The sequence below is a fragment of the Lathyrus oleraceus genome, chromosome 5 (genome assembly GCF_024323335.1).
Source record: "Lathyrus oleraceus cultivar Zhongwan6 chromosome 5, CAAS_Psat_ZW6_1.0, whole genome shotgun sequence".
Classification (NCBI taxonomy): Eukaryota; Viridiplantae; Streptophyta; class Magnoliopsida; order Fabales; family Fabaceae; genus Lathyrus; species Lathyrus oleraceus.
The window spans coordinates 254,289,864-254,310,443 of NC_066583.1; the positions used below are offsets into that span (position 1 = coordinate 254,289,864).

The following is a 20,580-nucleotide window of genomic DNA, read 5'->3' on the forward strand; positions in this document are numbered from 1 at the left end:
GTGTTTCCATACACTAACTAAAATACATACCGACATATGATTGGTCAGAGCGATAAGAGACTCAGACATCTTAAGAAATGAATACTAAAAAAACTCGGTTGAGAGTTGCGAGTCCAACTTGTGTATTCGAACACGTATTATGGTTATAAAAAGTTAAAATATTAACTTTATTTGCTTTGTGAAATAGAGAGAATTAGTACTAATTATGAATTATGTATTATTGAGCATATAGATACAGAATTTAGTGGTGGTTGAAGTCAAGAAAAGTCCAAAGCAAAGTAGCAAATTATAATAATAGTAAGGACAAATATAGAAAACTATAGTTTAATTAGGACATTACATGTGTTGATAGAGGAGCCAGGGTGACATGGTGGGGTGTAGCACATAACAATGTTTGGTACACAGAGCTTCACAGGGCTAGTTCTAGTCTTGTCTCTGTCTGTGTTAATTAAATTTCAATTTCTTAACTAAGGCCTTAATCATATTTAGCATTTGACACTAATCCATGTATAATTCACACTCTTCAGGAACTTCAAAAGAAGAAATGTTGATTAGTGCAGAATAATTTTATTGGGTGAGATAGGCATCAAGTAGTTAAGAGGAATAATACAGTTCAACCTCTAAATTAATGGTCCTTGATTAAATTATTTAGTGGTTGGTTGGTTGATTAAAGTATCAAAACTCAAATCAAGACTACTTTATACTAGTAATGATAATGACTTGATCAACTTCATTTTTGCTACAACACTAAGTGCATTTTGGAATATGCACTACACCTACAACTTATATACTACTATGATTGTGAAATAACACCAAATGTGAGTTGATGTGGGTTTTTGGATTTGTACTAATATTATTTTTCTTACCCAATATAGGTGTAATGTGTGAAATGAATTTGATGCAGTAAGACAGAAGCTGAAATTGCTGCATTCACACAAGAAGTTATTGCTTGGCATAAACTGATCATCCTGATGTCACAGAAGGTACATTTCTTTTCTTTACCTTCAACTTTCTCTTTTTGTGTTACTTGTTCTTAGGTTCTATCTTCAATCTAAGTGGGATTTGAATTTTTTCCAATACACCCCTCACGCTCTCAGCACCGTTGAGTTCAGTGCATGGATGTAAACCGTGGGTGGCCTGTAGCTTGAATCGATAGACTCTGATATCATGTTACATTTCTCGATAGAAATCATAAAACTAGAGAAAAGTGTATTTTATAATGAGATTGTATTTTTACATGAAGAGGTAGAAAGCTTATATAGCCAATTAGAACAAATAACTAACCAATCCTTGTTTTTTCACCAAACATACACATATTGATTCCTTAATGGTTTATTTCACTATGGATCAAGGCCCTCGGCGATTACCGAAGCAGAGACAACCATGTTGCTGATCAAAAGGGATCATACCTCCACCTTTGGATGTGTCAATAGCCTCCAACATGGCAACTACCTCATCCATTTCAGGTCGCTTATCGGGATTCGCATCCCAGCATCTTTTCATTACATTTGCCACAGAACTTGGACAGCATCTTGGTATTTCAGGTCTAGCATTCTGAAAGTTCAATACAAACTAGTATATTAATAACCATGGATTCATTATGAAAGACGATCGAAATCGGAAGAATATACATACCTGGCGAACAACGGCTGATGTGATCTCTGAGAAACTGAGGTCAGGATATGGCATGTCACAGCAATATATTTCCCATAAACAGATTCCAAAACTATATACATCACATTTTCTGTTATAAGGGTTTCCATTTAAAACCTGTAAATCATCATCCATTTGTCAAATAAGTCCCAAGTAAATTATTCAGCTTTCTAAGAAAACTGGCCACAAACCTCAGGAGCCATGTAACCAAGTGTTCCAGTCTCCCCGGTCATGTCATTAGGATTCAATGCTTCAATACGCGCAACTCCGAAATCACCAATTTTAACCGTTCGCGTCTTATCCAACAGCATGTTCTCTGTCTTTACATCTCTGTGGACAATCTTCTGAGAGTGAAGATAATTCAGTCTGCAAACCCAAGTGAACTCATTCTATTTAAGCCGTTGTCGAAACATATTAGATTGAGAAAATTTTCACAAAAAAATAAGTACCCTCTAGCCATATCAAGTGCTAGCTGGACGACGATCTTAAAAGCTAACTTCCTCCTCCTATTCTTTATTAAGAAAGATTTGAGTGCGCCTCCGGGAAGATACTCGACAACCACACAACAGATATTGCTCGGCATGCTAATTACACCATTCTCAGTTTGTATCTGCAATTCAGATGACCCCATTGTTGCCCCTATAAACTAAACAGATATTGCTCGGCATTCAGATAACCATTTCCTAAGAGCAAATCCATCCCTTGATAATCCAAACATGAACAACACATTAAAATTAGCAAGAAAGGAAATGTACCTTAGTGACATTAGGATGATCAAGTTTATGCCAAACAACAACTTCTTGCGTGAACGCAGACCTGAGTGCCGCAATTTCAGCTTCTGTTCTGTGCCCTTCTTCACCCCAGTCCAGCAATTTTACTGGACATCAAGTAAATAGGCACAAAATGATCATAGCAAGAAAAATAATAAATGAAACTTTGAAAAGAAAGTGGAAACATGCACTTTAACTTGAATGAGATAAAATTGATCGCTAAAAGTTACCAGCAACATCTTGAGCATCATAGACACCACGGTGAACAGTACCAAAAGTGCCACGAGCTATAACACTCTTGATGATGAGGCTAGAAGGGTCAATTTCCCACTCTTGTCTTTGATTCTTGTTGAAGACAGCACCATCACCGGTGGCAACAGAGTTTGAGACATCCTCATTATGATCTATAGCCAATGCTTTGTTGAGGTGTCTCTCAAGCTGTTCATCTATGTTCTTGAGATCAATTTGATCAGCTCTCATAAATCCATCATTCTTTTCCTTCATTTTCTTTCTCTCTCTTCACTCTATCTTGTGTTGTGTGTATTTCTGAGTGTGATTATAGTTGCAGCGTAAAAACCGGTAACAATGAGAGTATGGTGGTGGCTGTTTGAGGTGTCGTTTTCCATCATGCCGGAAAACCGCGACGGCCCCTCCAATAATCCATGTCGGCACATGCATCTGTTTTATGAGTAAAATTCAGAAAGAAAGGAAAAAAATTGCTCTCATTGAGAGTTGAACTCAAGACCTCCCGCTTACTAAACGGGTGCTCTAACCAACTGAGCTATGAGAGCTCGGATGAATGCTCAATCTCGTAAAACGTATCCAATCTTTATTCAACTGTCATGAAGGTTGCAGCCAAAACTTGTGCTCTTTCTTCTTCTTCTTCTTCAAGGTGCATAGAGGTTTTGTTTGTCTTCAATTTCTTAGTTTATCTTCAGGAAAATTAGAACAATTTCATTACCAATGAAGAGTTTAAAGTAATATATTTGTTTTATTTATTTATTTTAAGACTAGGTATTTTTAGTCTGGATTTTAGAGACTAATCTTTATATTTGTTTTCCATATAACATCACATGTATAAAAAATATATAAATAGTAAAGTAGTTATTTAAGTTTTTTAATTATAATAAATTAGTTTATATAAATTATTTTGTATAAGATGAATCATTTAAGTCATAAAACGTATGCATTGTTTTGTTAGTAACTTGTTATTAATATTTAAGTCACAATTACTTTTGTATTCGGTCGAAACTAATTATTGTTACATCTAATTCTCTCATTTATGAGACATTTTACCTTAGTATAGTCAATGACTTAATTTATTAGCCTAGAAAAAAAATCTTTATTCTGTCTTTCCATATTTTATCAACATTCTTTCCCTCGCCTCTACACAGGCATGATCCACTAGACATCTTATAAACTTTTCAATACCTCTATTAGACACCAATGAATTTACTTAATTTTAAGATTAATTGTTTATTATTATTTTTTATCAATTTCAATTAATAAATTTTATAAAAAGTATGTGTTTTTTAGAATTGATTATTATTATTAATTGTTTTTATTAAAAATTATATAATGTTTTCATCTCATTTGAATGTTAAAAATGTGTCAAACTGTATTGATTTGTGGTACAATTTTTTATAAATTAAAAAAGAAATTATTAATTTTTTTATTTAATTTATGCATAACTCGCGAATCCAATCAAACTTAACATGTAAATGATTATGTTGGTCGGTTCGGTTTAGATAGTAAAATTACGGGTTGAACAATAAACTCAAACAAATAAAATTTAAACGGGTTGGACATGAAACTCAACCCATTAAAATTTGAACTGGTTGAATAATGAGTCAAGACCCGAGTCATGAAAAGTCATGACTTAAATCATGAACTAAGTTTTAGAAAATGAATTTTGGCTCTAGATGCATGACTTCAATCACACCCTTCTTTGACTCAAATCATAAGGTGTCTGACTTGAATCATGATATGCTTAAACTCAAATCAAACATACACTTTTAAATTTTAAATTTCTCTTTCAAAGTGTGACTCTAGTCACACCTTGATTTAACTCGAATCAAACACTTATTTTTTAATTTTTGATTTATTCTGTGGAAGTGTGACTCGAATCCACATTATGTTTGACTCGAATCATGTGACTCAAGTCACAACTTCCTATGACTCAAATCATACATGCTAAAATTTGATTTTCCTCGTGTTGATTCAAGTTATTCTCTCACTACATCTGGATCATCTTTTTTTCTATTGTCTCGAACCAATGTATCTTTTTTATTATGTTTTAGTGCATTATCTATAACACATATAAAATCTACTCTCTCTCTCTCTCATATAAAGAAATTTGATTTGTTTTAGTGTTGATTTCTTGAGTTTGAACAAGTGTTGCGTGAAATTTTTCTGAAAAACTTCATCTTCAACCTTTAGCAAAAAATACAATTGTTGAGTGTTTCTCAACTTTAAGAGAGTGTGAGTTATAATTGATAGGTGACTCATTAGATGTTCTAATGTTTTTGTGAAAATTACTATTTTCAAATTGAAGAATCAGATTATGATTGTCATTTCTAGAGATTGGCATCCACCGGAGAGAAATAAGAGTTTCTTCTCTAAGAGGTCTTGGAGTTTCTAGCTCTTTCAATAAGTTCAAAGACTCGGATAATGGAATTTTGGTAGGGTCAAGTGAAAAAATTTGCCGACAAAATTTTGGAGTGATTTGGTTTTGAGAAGGTTGTTTGATTCAAGCTTGAAGATGTTGAAGAATTTACAACCTAATGAGATATGTACAATATAAGTAGAATAAAAATTCATATTTGTGTTTCTTAGATGTTGGCTTTAAGTTTCAGTGTGTCTGTGATTATCTATTGTATTAAAAGGCATTTGTAAATTTTCTATTAGTCAAAGATTGAACAATTTTCGATGGCTTACCATTGAAGACTCGACTAGGTGCAAACCAGGACAATACACCAAACCAATATAAATCTAGGTGTACTCTTTCTTTATCCATTTTCTCTTTTGATTTCTTTATAGAATTAATTTTTTTAAGATCTTAATTACTTTCTAGTTTGCATGTGATTATGTTTTGTTGAATATAGCGATTTAATATTTAACCTTAGATATGTGTTAGATCTAGTATGCTAAACATTTCTTTCTACTGATAATTTTGAAAAACTGTAATTCTAGATTGTTGAACCGAATAATAAAATTATATTCAAACGTTTGTGTTTGATTCTAATTGGACTAATTATCTTATTGTTGATTAGTTGATTCATTATCATATTTTTTTCATTGAATTCATGTCTATCAATTTAATTGTGTAATTCCTTTCTAAAACCTTTTAAAATTTCGCTCAGGCGCATTTTAACTCTGACTTTGGAAATTTTCAAAAAACAATTTTTATTTGGGAAAGGTGTATTCTATTGGGTCATAATGAGGAACATCCATATTGGGTCAAGAGCAACACACAAGTGAAATAGATACCACATATTCATCCAAAACCATAAGGTGATAGGTGTGTGAATTCTCTCACTTATAAATGCTCAAGTTTTCAGATTTCTAACCAATGTGGGACTTTCCCACACTACTCACACTTGTTATTCTCAACACCCCCCTTAAGTGTGAGTATATCCAGAATTCTCTCCCTCAAGTGGAAGTTATTTTATCCACATATACTTGTATCGCCGTTGACACTTTTTAAAGGGACACTCTATCCACGACCATGTGAGAATATTTTCGATACAAGTGAGTCGGTCCCTTCACTCAAACCAAAGGCTCATGATATCACTGTTAGGGAGTTCAGGATAGTCGGGAGCACCAATAGGACTAATGCTCCAAGAAAACTAGTGAGAGAGACACCATATATTCACCCAAAACATTAAGGTTATGGGTCTTATCACTTATAAAGTGCTCAACCTCCACTTTTCAAAGCAACGTGGGACTTCCAACTCACACTTGTACATACAAATCTCTCCCTCAAGTGTAAGCCCATCCAATATACTCTTCCTCAAGCAGAATATATTTCATCCACATATTCAGCCCCTCTCTAGACTAATGTACAATCATATTCAACCCAACAATTGACTTTATATCTAGTATTACGACCAGGTCTTGTGACTTCAAATATAATGAATATGGGTAAGGACGATAGGGAGCGTGCATATAATAGAGATCTCATATTAAAGGAAGAAAGTTAAGCATATTTAGAAGAATGCATGTATGTTCACTTTATATCAGTAGATAAAAGGCTTTGGGTTGCTATCGAGGACTGTCATTTTTTCCCAAAAAGTATTGTCAATGGCATCGTGGTTAATAAAGCCCCTAAAAACTGGACGAAACTAAGAAAGTCTTTTATGATTTTAGAGCAAGAAATATAATAATTTATGTCTAAGTGCTAATGTGTATGTCTCAATTTCAAATTATAAAACGGCTAACATAATATCGAACACTCTTTAGGCATTCAATGATGTTGCTTAAGACATCAAGAAATCTAAAATTAATACTTTAATATAGGAGTGTGAACTCTTCCATATGGTACAAGGTGAAACCGTGACTTCCATACATATGAGGTTCAACCATATAATCAATAAGTTAGAAAATTTTGGAATTTTTTATCTAATTAGGATTGTGCTAAGAAATATTAAGGTCTATGTACTGGGAACGACAACCGGATGTGACTGATATAAAAGAATCCAATAATCTTAAATACCTTGACATATCTACTCTTTTTTTAAAAACTTACTGAACTGGAACACGAGTTAAAAATACTTGAAGCTAGTGAAGCAAATGTGAAAAAGAAAGAGAAATTTAAAAAAGAAAAGAAAAATATCTCCTTAAAATTCTCCACTTCCGATGCCAAGGTAGAGGATATTGAAGATAATGCCCATGAAGAATCTTCGAAAGAATAAGAAATAAGTTTGTTTGTCAGACACAACACAAATACATAAAGATAAATGGTAAAACTTAGTGAAGTTTATAAAATATAACAAGGCAATGGGGTCTATATGAAGCAAAAGGAAAGCAGTCGTGTTTCTTCTACCATTCCTCTTTCTCTTTCAACGATTATGCAGAGAAGGTGAAATAATTAGGGGTGACAATTAGATCCATTAAAAGAAAATCCATCCAATCCATCCATCAAAAAATCCATCCAATCCATCCACTACATAAAAAATTAGGTTAATGGATTGATCCAATCCATCCATTTATAAACATGGATTGATCCAATCCATCCAACACATTTTAATGATCCAATGGATTTTTTTATCTAATTTAAAAAAAATATTTTTTTTCAAATATTAAATTTTTTTTATAAAAAATAAAAAATATTTTTTTTTTCGAAAATAAATCAATTTTTTTTGAAAATACAAAAAATCGATTTTTTCCAAAAATTTAAAAATAAAAAAAATCTTATTTTTATATTAGAAAACTTATATTGTTTTTTTACGAATATAAAAAAAAATAATTATTTTTTTACGAATATAAAAAAAAAATTTTTTTTTTTCAAAAATACAAAAATATACTTTTTTTTGAAAAAAAAATAATTTTTCTCAAAAAAAAAAACTGATATTGTTTTATTAAAAAAAAGTAAAAAACTTTAAAAAAAAATAAATTTCAAAGAAAAATTTTAAAGGAAACAAAATGGATGGATGGATATCCATCCACTAAAAATATGATAATGGATGGATTGGATGGATTTTTATTCTTAATGGATGGATTGGATTGGATATTTTTTAAAAACTTTTAGTGGATTGTTAATGGATAATGGATTGTTTTGATCCATCCATTAACGATCCAATCCATATCCATCCAATCCATCCATTTTGCCACCCCTAGAAATAATCATCTTTATCACTCTCTATATTTCACACAACACCATATCACAATCAACAAATAAACTTCCCTCATCTCTCTCTCAATAGAGATTGACAAGGGGGCAGTTCCGATGATGAAGAGGATTATTTGAAATTTGCAACGACGGCGGTGTGGGTTGCGACATGGAGGGTCGCAGTGTATTCGTGGTGCGAAAAGGAAGATTCCGATGAGACTTGACTCGACGGCGGCTAGGAAATGGTAAAAAATCATAGTCGGAACGGTGGAGTTCACGGTTCAGCGGCGGCGCGGCTACTACACTCGGAGGTGGGTTCGGTTTCGACTCTGTTACGGTTTGGATTTCCGACTCAATTCAATTTTGGTTTTAGTTTGAATTTGACTTTAGTTTTGGTTTCTCATTTGGTTCCGACACGATTCTACTTTGGTTCTCTACTCTATGTTGTTTCCTTTTTCTGTTTTCCCCATTGTTTGTGGCAGGGTTGTGTGGTTGTTGTTGTAGATACCATGAACATGCTCTTCCATCTTGAATTCATATTGTTGACACGAGGTAGCCATTTGAGAGACAAATTTGATACTAAGCTTTTCAGTCTCAGTCATGTATGGAAAGTAATCTCAAATCATCTTCTCAATCATTTTAAAAGCCAAGAGTATGATGCTTTTGTGGGATGTGATTTGTATGATTGTAGTGATAGTGTGTTATTGATGGTGATGTCATGGTGTGAGGATTTGTTTCTCGACATATGGTTATTCTTTTGTTATTTTTGTTTTGAATTTTATGATCGATATTGTAGTGAAGTTTGGTAGTGGTTGATGACAGTTTGTCATTGCATATATTTAGTCAAAAAGTCAGAGCAAAACAAGTGAAAATTGAGCTAAAATGAAGAAGAATAACCAAAAAATGAGTAAAAAATAGCTAAGTGTGAAAGTTGTGGACTTAGTGAAAATTGAAGTGAAAAAGGGAGCAAAAGCGTGCAACCACTAGAATAATCATGTGCATCATCGCGCATGCAATAAGGCATTTAAAGCTGCATCGCGCGCACAATGAAGGGTATCACACACACAATGTTCACTTTTATAGGCCTTTTTCTGACGCCATATGATCCATTCTGACGTCTTTAAATGAGGATTTTCTGCACTTTCATAAGGGTTATAAAATTTGGAGATTGAAGTACGATTTTGAGGGCACAAGGGGAGAGTTTGAGAGTATTTGAAGCCATTGGAGGCCATCACTTCAAGGGACTTCTCATGTTATTTTCATACATCAATTGTGGTATTGTATATTGCATAATGAGTAGCTAAACTCCTCTAGGATAAGTTGTGTTATGATGAACCTATTTCTATATTCTTGGATTATATGTTGATTTGACCATTGTATGAACCTAATGATCTATAATCTTATTTAATTGCTTCTTATTCGTAATGTTTTTTATGTGAGATACTCTTTTAATCAGATTTTGGGCACATAGGGAATACTGACTATTAGTCTATGTGTTGGACCTAGGGAAATTGTTATACTTAAGCTGGTTGAATAGGGATAGGAGACACCGAGTAGTGGCATAGAGAATTAATGTTCTATACATCGCCTAACCCTGCTTACGTTGGCGAACTAGGGATAGAAAGCTCTGAGTAATGGTTAGTGAGTTATTTCGCGAGGGATTGTCTATAACGATTTTGTTAATTTATCGTGGGGTTATAGTGATTAGACCATTCATACAGGGCATCAAACATCAACAATAGTGGAATAAAGGATTTTAGAACACAACCTGACCGCTTCCGTGATATTGTTTACTTATTTATTTACTTTTCACATTAAAACTTGACCCCCCCCCCCTTTTTTTACTAGTTTTTATACATTGCACACAACTTGTCTTGCTTGGAGGCAATCTCTGTGGATTTGATCTTTTTATTACATCAACATTATCGATACGCTTGTCAAGAAGTCATCAAGTTTTTGACATTGGTGCCCGAGACTATTGATTTTTCAACAAGGCGACGTTTGTGCAATTGTTTTTATTTTTAGTCTTTTTAATTTTTGTTTTAATTTCTTGTTTATCATAGTGCTATTGAGGTGTTTTCTGTTTGTGTATGTGCAGTTTAGGATCACCATTAATTCCATTGGATCCATAAATTGAAAGAACCGCATGCGCTCTTAAAAAAGTAGTTAGAGAAGCAACTTTGGAAGGAGGAATACCAGAAGAAGAGCAACTATCAAGTTCTTCTGACTCTGAAGAAGTCATGGTAGCTGCATAACCCCTCACTATAGGGGACTACTGTAAATGAACTGATAAAGGATGGGTTTCTATAGGGTGTGTACCAGAAGGCCATAATAACTTTGATATTAAAAAATTTGTACTTTCAGGTTTAAGAGAAAATATGTTCACCGAGAATGCGATTAGAGATCCATGGGTGCATCTTGCATGCTTCTACGAAACAACTTCAATGTGCAAGTCGACTAATGTCATTGAAGACCAGATTAAATTGAGGTTGTTTGGGTTCTCACTGATTGGAAGGGCAAAAGATTAGTTAATTTGCCTTCCGAATGGAACAATCCAGACTTGGAAGGATTTGAGGATAAATTCATTGAAATATTTTTTATTACTACTCAGTTTACCGAGCGCCGAGCAGAAATTGTTAATTTAGAGCAGCAGGAAATTGAGTCACTTTATGACGCTTGGGAAAGATTCAAACTTTTGTTACGCAGATGCCTAAATCACAACATGGATAATATGGAGCAGATGCAAAACTTCATCGAAGATCTTAAGAGTGAAACTCTCATGTTATTGGATGCTTCCGCTGGAGGTACTATCCTCAAAATGACCTAACCACAAGTAAAAGACCTCATTAAGAAGATGTGTATGAATGAGTATCGTTCGAAAAGTGAAAGGTCGGTCAAGCTTGAAACTTTGGGCACACCTAAAGGTATGTTACCTCTTTATACCTATACTTCTCTTTTAGTTCAATTGAATTGTTAAATAAAAAGCTAGCTGCAAGTAGCTTAGGTGTAGCAGGTACAAGCACTTAGGTGTGACTTCTATGGAGGAGAAAATGTGAATGGAAGATGCTCGTTCGAAGGGACGAGTAAGGAGGTCCAATTTTCTAATTTTCAAAAGAACAACCCGTATTCCCACACATACAACTCGGGTTGGAAAGATCACCCAAAATTCAGTTAGAGCAATAATCCTAATTCTAATGTCAACCAAGGTATGCATCAAATCCAACGAGATCTATTTCAAAGGAAGCCATCATAGTTGGAAGAGACTCTACATAATTTCATTAAAGTTACACAAAGCAGCTTTGATCAGGTAACTAAGAACCATGAAATATTGAGCAGAAACCATGATGCGTCAATCAAGAATTTGGAGACTCAGATTGGTCAATTATTCCGACAAATAGGTGATTTGTCAAGATCAAGTGGAGGATTCACCAATAACATCGTTGATAATCGTAAGAATGAAACATGCAAGGTTGTGGATACATATTTAGGGTTAATTACTAAAAAGGGTAAAGCTGAAAGAGTTCAAGAGGATGAAATCGAGAAAAAGGAAGGTGAAATTGAAAAGCAAAAGAGTGTAAATCAATGTGATAAAGACGAAAGAGTAGTCACAATTGATCAACTCATAGACAAAAACTCTCCTTGGAAGAGAACAAAGGAGCAAATCCTGAATGAACTGAATCCACCTTTACCAGATTAGATAAAACCACCATATCTCGTCATTAAGAAGAAACTGGTACATGAGGATGGGGCTGGAATATTTGAAATTTTTAAAAAAATGTTGAGACAACTATTCAAGTTGGCTTAGAGTTAATTCCCAATTTTGCTAAGTTTATGTAGGTATTGCTGAGAGGTGGAAAGTAGAAGTTGGCTTAAGAACATGTCAACATGACAGAGAAAGAAAAGGCTATAGAACCATAAGAAGTTCCACCAAAGATGAAGGATCCAGGGGAGTTCAACATCACTTGTACTATTGGTGGGTTAAAAATCCCACATGCATTGTGTGACTTAGGATCAAGCATCAATGTCATGCCGCTGAGCAAATTTAGGGAATTGGAGATCTAAGAGATCATACCGAGCAATATGACACCCACTTTATCTGATTCATCTATGACTCGACCTCTTGGTATTATACAATATATGCTAGTTCATGTCGATGGTTTGACCTTCCTGGCAGACTTTGTGGTAATTGACATGAAAAATGATTCGGAAGGATCACTAATTCTCGGGTGCCCATTCTTGGCAACCGGGAAGGCAAAAATAGATGTGGAGACATGTGAATTGATTTTGAAGTTTAATAAGGTGAAGGTGGTGCTTAATGCATATCAATGGACACCATATATGGAAGATCTAGAGACATGCTATAAATTGGAAGAGAAAGGTAGTGAAGTTCACAAAAGAATGAAAAAGGAGTTTTCACCAGCATGAGGGTATCCCTTGCGCCTGACGTGTTTTGAGAATTAAGCGACAAGCTATTGACGGAAAAGAAGCGTTAGATAGGAGGAACCCCAACAATTTTAATTAGTTTTTGTTTTGAAAATTTTACTTTCTTTTTATTCAAGACCATCCACAAGAGAAACTAGCTACTTAAGAATAACCTTTCTATGAAGATCCATGTTGTCTTAAATAAACAAGTTTGTAGCTATTTTGTTTCTTTCAGATTGCAAGTTTAACACTTTAGCATTGAACAAATGATCCAAAAGGAACTTGATTATCACAATAACAACTAGAAACTTGAAGGCGAAGAATGAGAAAAGAATCAACAGACTTATACTCAACCTATAAATATTTCATCTAGTAAGGTTTAAGCCAAATATTTATATTGTTCATTTTTCTTTATTTATGAGTGTATCCATGCATTATTCTCTTATCTGATTTGATTTCCGATTAAGTTATCTAGTTTGACCAACACACACTGATGCGGTTTTTTATTTATAACTTTGAGCCTTTGTAAACCACCATGTAGTAATAGGTATATCAATTGCTAACCACTTTGAGCTTAAGCCTTTATTTCGGTGACATGGCCTAAAATTCTTAGCCATATTACTTGAAAGATCTTTTATTTCCACCCTCTCTTTGAAGTTAGGTAGAAGTATAGTTCCTAAAGTATATGAAAAAGATTAAGTTTGGGGGTTCCCTTGGAAGTGAACAAATTTTTAAGTTTGGGGTTGGGGTACTAGAGAATATGATCCAAAATTTCAAAAATTGTTGTGAAAAGAAGTGAAAAAAGGACATTTCTTCAAAAAAAAAGAATGAGAAAAGAAAAGAATGATATTATAAGAAGGATTAAAACTCTCTAGTACTATAAAAAAGGAACAAAGAGGTATGATAATAGAAGGAGAACTAGCAACCTAACTCCAAAGGTTTAAACCTACTTTCCTAAAAAATATCCTACCCTAACATAAGTCAAGTTACAATCTGAAAAGTCCTCTAATGTGTGTATTGTGATTTTTATGATGAACTCTATTAGAATATGATCAAGCTAAGTTTAATTGATTTTGCATGTTGATTGAGAGATCGCCCTATCCAATGAGTGAGTTATAGTAAGTTGAGAGACATGTTGAGTACTCGGCAATGTTGAAGAAGTTTTTTTGAATTCTTCGGATAGAAGTTAGGAGCTAGAACAATGGTTAGGTAAAAGAAATATTTAATTTGGTGATGTTCAATTGTTATTGTGCTAGTTGTTAACTATTGAAATATGCAGTTGCATGCAAGTTACTTGAGGAAAAGCAACAATTCAAGTTTGGGGTTGTGATGACAGTCCGTCATTGCGTATGTTTAGTTGAAGAATTAGAGCAAAACAAGTGAAAGTTGAGCTAAAATAAATAAGAATGAGAAAAAAATAGCTAAGTGTGAAAACTATGGACTTAGTGAAAGTTGGAGTGAAAAATGGAGCAAACGCGTGCAACCATTGGAATAATCATGCGCAGCATCGCGCACGCGATATGACAGTTAAAGTTGCATCACGTGCGCGGCGTAAGGTATCACAAACGATGGTAAATTTTTTGGGCTTTTTTTGATGCGTTACGGTCCATTTTGACGCCTTTAAAAGAGGATTTTCTGCACTTTCACAAGGGTTAAAAAATTTGGAGATTGAAGCACAACTTTGACGGTATAATAGGAGACTTTTAGAGCATTTGAAGCCATTGGAGGCTGTCGCAGTGAGAATCGGATATCAAGCTATTGTGTTAACTTGAATCAGAAAACATTAAATGTTCACCACCGAACTTTAATTTATCCAAGGGAAAGGGAAAAGGTCGAATAAAACCCTAATTGTGCAATGTAAAAACAATATGAAGAGATCTAAAGTTCGGGGGTTGGTTATACTAAGGGAAGATATTAGCATCCTAAGTATCTATAGTATCCTATAGGAACCTTTTGAAAGTATTTGTGTTATGTTATTGTTTATTTGCTATTGTTTGGAAATGTTTTATTGGGAAGGACCTAAAGGTTTTATTAAGTTTGTTCGCCAAAACTTCGCGGTCATGTGCCTACGTATCCTTATAAGGATGGAATCAGAGCAACCGTAGTTCACCTAACTAAGGGAGAAAGAACAATTGATAATGATTAAGGTTCCAAAGGGGGAAGTAAGTGTTCATAACAAACACACTTACAAGAGTTACAAACTCTTACTTAAATCTAAGTTAAAAGTGAGAATGACTCTAACAAGGTCAAAGGGGAACTAGGGATTGCTAAACTACCTATGACATTAAGTCAATAAAGAGGCCATTCCCTTGGATTTGGGTAAAAAGATAAACAAAATATAAGCAAGATGTTCAAGCATGACATCCACAAAGATAAGCAAAGGATAAAGAAAGATGTTCACGCATGACATCAAAGGTAAACAAATGGTAAAGAAAGATGTTCAGGCATGACATCCACAAAGATAAGCAAATGAAGAAGATTTTCAAGCATGACATCAACAAATATAAGCACATGATAAAGAAGATGTTCAAGCATGACATTAACAAAGATAAACAAATGGTAAAGAAAGATGTTTAAGCATGACATCCACGAAGATAAGCAAATGAAGAAGATGTTCAAGCATGATATCAACAAATATAAGCACATGATAAATAAGATGTTCAAGCATGACATTAACAAAGATAAACAAATGGTAAAGAAAGATGTTCAGACATGACATCCACGAAGATAATCAAATGAAGAATATGTTCAAGCATGACATCAACAAATATAAGCACATGATAAATAAGATGTTCAAGCATGGCATCAACAAAGATAAACAAATGGTAAAGAATATGTTCAAGCATGACATCAACAAGGACAAACAAGGATGAAGAAGATGTTCATACATGACATCAACAAATATATGGAAGCATGATCATAACAATATCAAGCATGGTATGTAAACACATATGTATAACATGTGAACATGAACAAAAGATATAACAACATCAATCAAAGATGTATAAAGTTAACATGAATATGAATGACATGGATATATCATCATGAATAAATAAATATGAATGACATAGCAATGCATGAACATGTATACGAATGTCATAATAAGTATGAATGAACATGTATATGCATGAAGTAAGACATGGTTTGGACATAACATCAACTTAATCATGAAAACAACTTAAGGTATTCAAGACATTCATGTTAAGGTTAAACAAGACATGAAATAATGACATGTGAATCATGGATCAATGGAAAAATAAACACACAAAAATTTATGGCATAGTAACAAAGTTCAAAGTACATAAACATGTAAACATACATTAAAGTAAGTCAAAATTAGGTCAAAACCAAGAGTCACATATTAAAAACATCAAACAAAGTTCATATATGATGCACAATATTCATACAAGTCATGGTGATCAAGGAAAATTAAAGTATCAACCAAAGAAGGTCATTCGAAATCCTAAAACAATCTTAAAAAGGTACCAACTTTAGACAAGTATAAGTATGTGAAAAATAAATCAATTCTGAAATTTCTTTTTACCATCATAAAATAGACAAAATTATGAACACATAGCAAAAAGAGTGGCTCAAAAAGACTTAGGAATCATCAAGTTATAAGCCTTTGAAGTTATGAAAAATAACAAAAATAAATAGGTAAAAAAGTAATAAATAAAAATGGATCTAGGGCGAGGGGGATTCAAACCCCAAACCTCTTGCACACACAAAGCCTTAACACACACACTCTAACCGCTGGGGAGGTGATATATCCATTAATTTAGTTACAAACATTAATATATATATATATAATAAAAAGGTTCCAGAAATTGGAAAAATGGAGTCAGCTCATCATCTTCTTCCTCGTGTTCCTGCATGTTTGTTCCAATTTCTTTTCTTCTTTTTTTCTCAAACTTCCAACAACCATAACTCTCTCAATTTTCCATAAAATTAAAAACCGTAAGAACCTAAATTGCTCTATTTTTCGCAAGGAATATAATGGTATCATCATCTCATCCTAAAACTCAATTTACAAAGCGTGCCAAGGCAAAAACCAAAACCGCACTTTTAATTTTCAAACAATAAAATCTCAATGCATGAGCATGGTATAATGCATACAGTAGCAAACATATAACAAACACACTATGTACTACATTTTTACTTCAATAAATATTCAAGAATGATGCATGAACAAGAGTTTTCAAGTGTAAGTGCACTTACCTATTGGAGAAAGTTCAATGCTTCTTCTTAGCTACTACAGAGATAAGAGAGAGATTCTATCAGCCTTGTTGATCCTTGAGGATAGTGTTTGAACAATGAGAATGGGCAGAAACAACTTGTATTATCTCACACAAATGTTCTTGAAAAATGAAGAATTGAAATGGTGAATGATAAAATAGAGGATAGAAAACTTGTTCAAGTGATTAAACAAGCTCTAAATGGTGTCTAGAGATGGTTTGTGGTGTTTGTTTGGAAGATACACGTGGGGAATAAGTTTGGTTAGAGAACTTGCAAAAATAGTGTATTTTTGAAAATTCTAATGGAATTAGAGTTTGATGAAGTGTTGAGGGGTCATTGTTGTGTGTTTTGAGGCTTAAGGGATCCCGCTATTTATAAGGAAAAAGTGAGGATTGAAACTAGTAGAAACAAGAGTTGTGAAGTTATGGTTTTGGTTGAGAATGAATGAGAAGTTTGCATGAATTATGGAGTTCCAAGGAGTTTGTCATGTTTTCCTAGCCTCTACAAGGTTGCTTCTAATCACTTAAGATTTTTTTTTATCTTTAGGGACAAGTTTCAAGGGTGAAAGAGTGAGTTGGTGTCATAAAGCTTGCTTTAACAAAGTAGTAATGTGACCTTTTTCAAATTCACTCATAAATGGTATAATGCAATGAATAAAACCTCAATTCCTTGTGTAATGCACTTAAGGTTCATATAAACATCTGATTATAGAGAGATTTATACACAAGAGGACCTGCAATCAAGAGATTTTCACATTTGAAATGGTTTTCCTCCAAGAATTCATCATGAACATGACTTGAAATTCAAGTTTGGAACCCTAACTTCCCATTTTCGAAACTCATAGCTCATGCATGGGAAAAAATGTACTTATACTTTTTAAAAAGCCCCAAACATGCTTTACAACTTTCATGTTTTAAGTTTTTTCTGAATAAAAGTGGATCATGATGAAAATTGGTTATAAAGTTTATCACTTCATAGGGATCAAAGCTGACTTGAAACACCAACTTTATGGCATCATAACTCAAAATCCTTACACTTTTAGGGAATCAACCCTCTAGGAAAAAGTTGAAGTATGGAACAATAAATTTCATTTGTGCTTTATAGCAAAGAAAATGGTTGCTCGGATTGGAAGTTAAGGCTTGAGAAAGTAGTGCACTTGAATATGAAATTTGGATACTTAGTGAAATTTTCAATGTCTTCAAGATTGCCCTTTTTGCAAGTAACCACATTTTTCTTGATTTTTCTTGATAAAATTCATCAATTAAACATATACTCATGAAATTTAACTTGAGAAGTTCATATTTGATCATAAATCTCAAAAGTCAAAGGTTTGACTTTGTAGTGCATTGGTTGTGTATCATATGAATTTGAATTTTTTGATCTTCAATGAATTTATACTCTTGAGCCAATTAAACATCATGGTTTTTCTTGATAAAATTCATCAATTAAACATATACTCATGAAATTTAACTTGAGAAGTTCATATTTGATCATAAATCTCAAAAGTCAAAGGTTTGACTTTGTAGTGCATTGGTTGTGTATCATATGAATTTGAATTTCTTGATCTTCAATGAATTTATACTCTTGAGCCAATTAAACATCATGGATGGGCTATAAGGATGTAATTTAGTATGTTGAGTCATATCTCAAGGCTTGAGATCATCTCTTGATCAAAATTCTCATATGAAATTGAATGTTGCCGAGAAACCCTAATTAGTGAACCAGATGAAAGTGAAGATTGATGCACTTGTGTTTAGGACATAATACACTTACTTGTTGATGAATAGAGATCTATTGAGTGTATTAGAACTTGATTTATTGATGATAAATCCAAAACTTTGACTGATCAATCCTTTGAACTCTTTGAGGGAAACCCTAACTCACAGATGAAACAAACCGGGCATATCTTGATCTTGAGGTTAGCTATGCATGAATGATGTCTAGGATGAAAATGATTATGAAATATATGGGTAAAATTTGGGGTGTGACATATGCCATCACTTAAGGGGACTTCTCATGTTATTTTTATCTATCAATTATGGTATTGTTAATTACATTATGAGTAGTTAAACTCTTCTAGGTTAGGTTGTGTTATGATGAACCCATTTCTATATTCTTGGATTCTATGTTGGTATAACCATTGTATGAACCTATTGATCTATAATCTTATTCAATTGCTTCTTGTTCGTAATGCTTTTAATCTGATTTTGGGAACATAGAGAATATTCACCATTAGTCTATGTGTAGGACCTAGGGTAGTTGTTGTACTTACACTGGTTGAATAGGGATAGGAGACCCTAAGTAATGGCATAGAGAATTAACGTTCTATACATTGCCTCACCCTGCCTACGCTGGCGAACTAGGGATAGAAAGCTCCGAGTGGCTAGTGAGTTATTTCGTGAAGGATCAACTATAGCAATTTTGTTAATTCATCGTAGGGTTATAGTGATTAGATCATTCATACAGGGTATCAAACATTAACAATAGAGGAATAGGGGATTCTAGAACACAACCCGACCACTTTCGTGACATTGTTTACTCGTTTATTTATTTTTCGCATTAAAACTCGACCTCCCCTTACTAGATTTTATACATTGCACATATTTTGTCTTGCTTGGAGGCAGTCCTTTTGAATTCGATATTTTTATTACTTTAACATTATTGGTACACATTTGCTGAGAAGTCATCAGTGGTTTAATGGTTATTTATGTGACTGACTTTGTGAAGGTGGAAGTTTGAAGGAGGATGGTATCATACCCTAATTTTCAACCCTAAGATGTCACCATCATTTGTATCATTTGCATGACATCTAGGATCTTTGCACTACTAACCTATTGAAAATACAAAAAGATTTCCTACTTTGTTTGTCTTAATTTAAGGTTTTACACCAAGAGCTTTCAACGATTGATCAATCAAGACTTGACATGAGTTTTAACATTTCAAAATCCTCATCCTTCCCAAGTAGTCAAGTGACTTCCATCAATAAGAATCTATTTCAAGATCATTCCATCTCAAGTTCATCAAGCCACAATTTATCTGACACTCAAAATTAGGGTTTTGGTCAAAGTCAGTTTAATGTTGGCTCTTTGACCAAAGCATGATTCTATGGATTGATGTATGATCCAAGGTATTAAAATGTGTACTCATAACCCACTCATACAAGTCATATGGCTCAAGAGGTTAGGTTCATAAGCAGATGAAAGTTTGAACACAACTAATGAAAAAGTTAACAAATCCTTAAAGTCAAAGTTTGACTTTTAAGATTTTTGGGCAACTGTGGACTTTTCAAGTCAAGGATTATGAAAATATTATCATTGAAGTCATTTGATCAAGAGTAAACAAGAAATTTGAGGTTACTTGCAAAAAGGGCAAGATTTGGTTTTGAAAATGTTTCTAAGTTATGAAAAAATACATGTCCAAGTACCCAACTTTCCAAGGCCACAACTTATGATCCAAGCCACCATTTTCTTTGCTCCAACGATCATATTAAAGACCTTTCTTCATACTTCAACTTTTTCCTAGGTGATAAAACCTCAAAAAATTCACGAATAAGGAGATATGGGCCCATGAAGTGGATGATTCATTTGTTTGTCAAGTGGTAAAACACTTGGTGAAATTTTCAGCATGCTGACCTAGTCAAGTGACCAACTTTATGCCAGTTTTTCACCC

General features: G+C 33.6%; 1 protein-coding gene, 1 long non-coding RNA gene and 1 other non-coding gene across 4 annotated transcripts; 1 reads left to right on the plus strand and 2 right to left on the minus strand.

Moving 5' to 3' along the window:
- The first annotated feature begins 627 nt into the window (after nt 1–627).
- On the plus strand, nt 628–2,306 carry LOC127083612 (uncharacterized). The gene is made up of 2 exons (XR_007788479.1): nt 628–983; nt 1,353–2,306. It is a non-coding gene; the product is annotated as an uncharacterized LOC127083612 (long non-coding RNA).
- On the minus strand, nt 1,190–3,327 carry LOC127083608 (serine/threonine-protein kinase STY13). Of its 2 annotated transcripts, none has more exons than XM_051023923.1 (6): nt 2,654–3,327; nt 2,409–2,530; nt 2,103–2,263; nt 1,845–2,019; nt 1,636–1,770; nt 1,190–1,554 (listed from the first exon to the last, which is right to left on the minus strand). In XM_051023923.1, the coding sequence occupies exons 1-6, from the start codon at nt 2,925–2,927 to the stop codon at nt 1,348–1,350; spliced, it is 1,074 nt and encodes a 357-aa protein (XP_050879880.1). In that variant the 5' UTR covers nt 2,928–3,327; the 3' UTR covers nt 1,190–1,347. The 2 variants fall into 2 exon arrangements, with proteins under 2 accessions (XP_050879880.1, XP_050879879.1); XM_051023922.1 differs by having other exon boundaries at nt 2,103–2,299.
- TRNAT-AGU (transfer RNA threonine (anticodon AGU)) lies at nt 3,141–3,214 on the minus strand. Its single transcript has one exon. It is a non-coding gene; the product is annotated as a tRNA-Thr (tRNA).
- Nucleotides 3,328–20,580: the final 17,253 nt, after the last annotated feature.

Bases quoted from the DNA above. Each gene is read 5' to 3' on its own strand.
- LOC127083608 (XM_051023922.1), bottom strand. From the start codon at position 2,927: ATGAAGGAAAAGAATGATGGATTTATGAGAGCTGATCAAATTGATCTC. The intron at 2,531-2,653 runs GTAACTTTTAGC...CTTGATGTCCAG, and splicing joins TGATGCTCAAGATGTTGCTG to TAAAATTGCTGGACTGGGGT. The intron at 1,771-1,844 runs GTTTGTGGCCAG...GATGATTTACAG, and splicing joins TTGGTTACATGGCTCCTGAG to GTTTTAAATGGAAACCCTTA.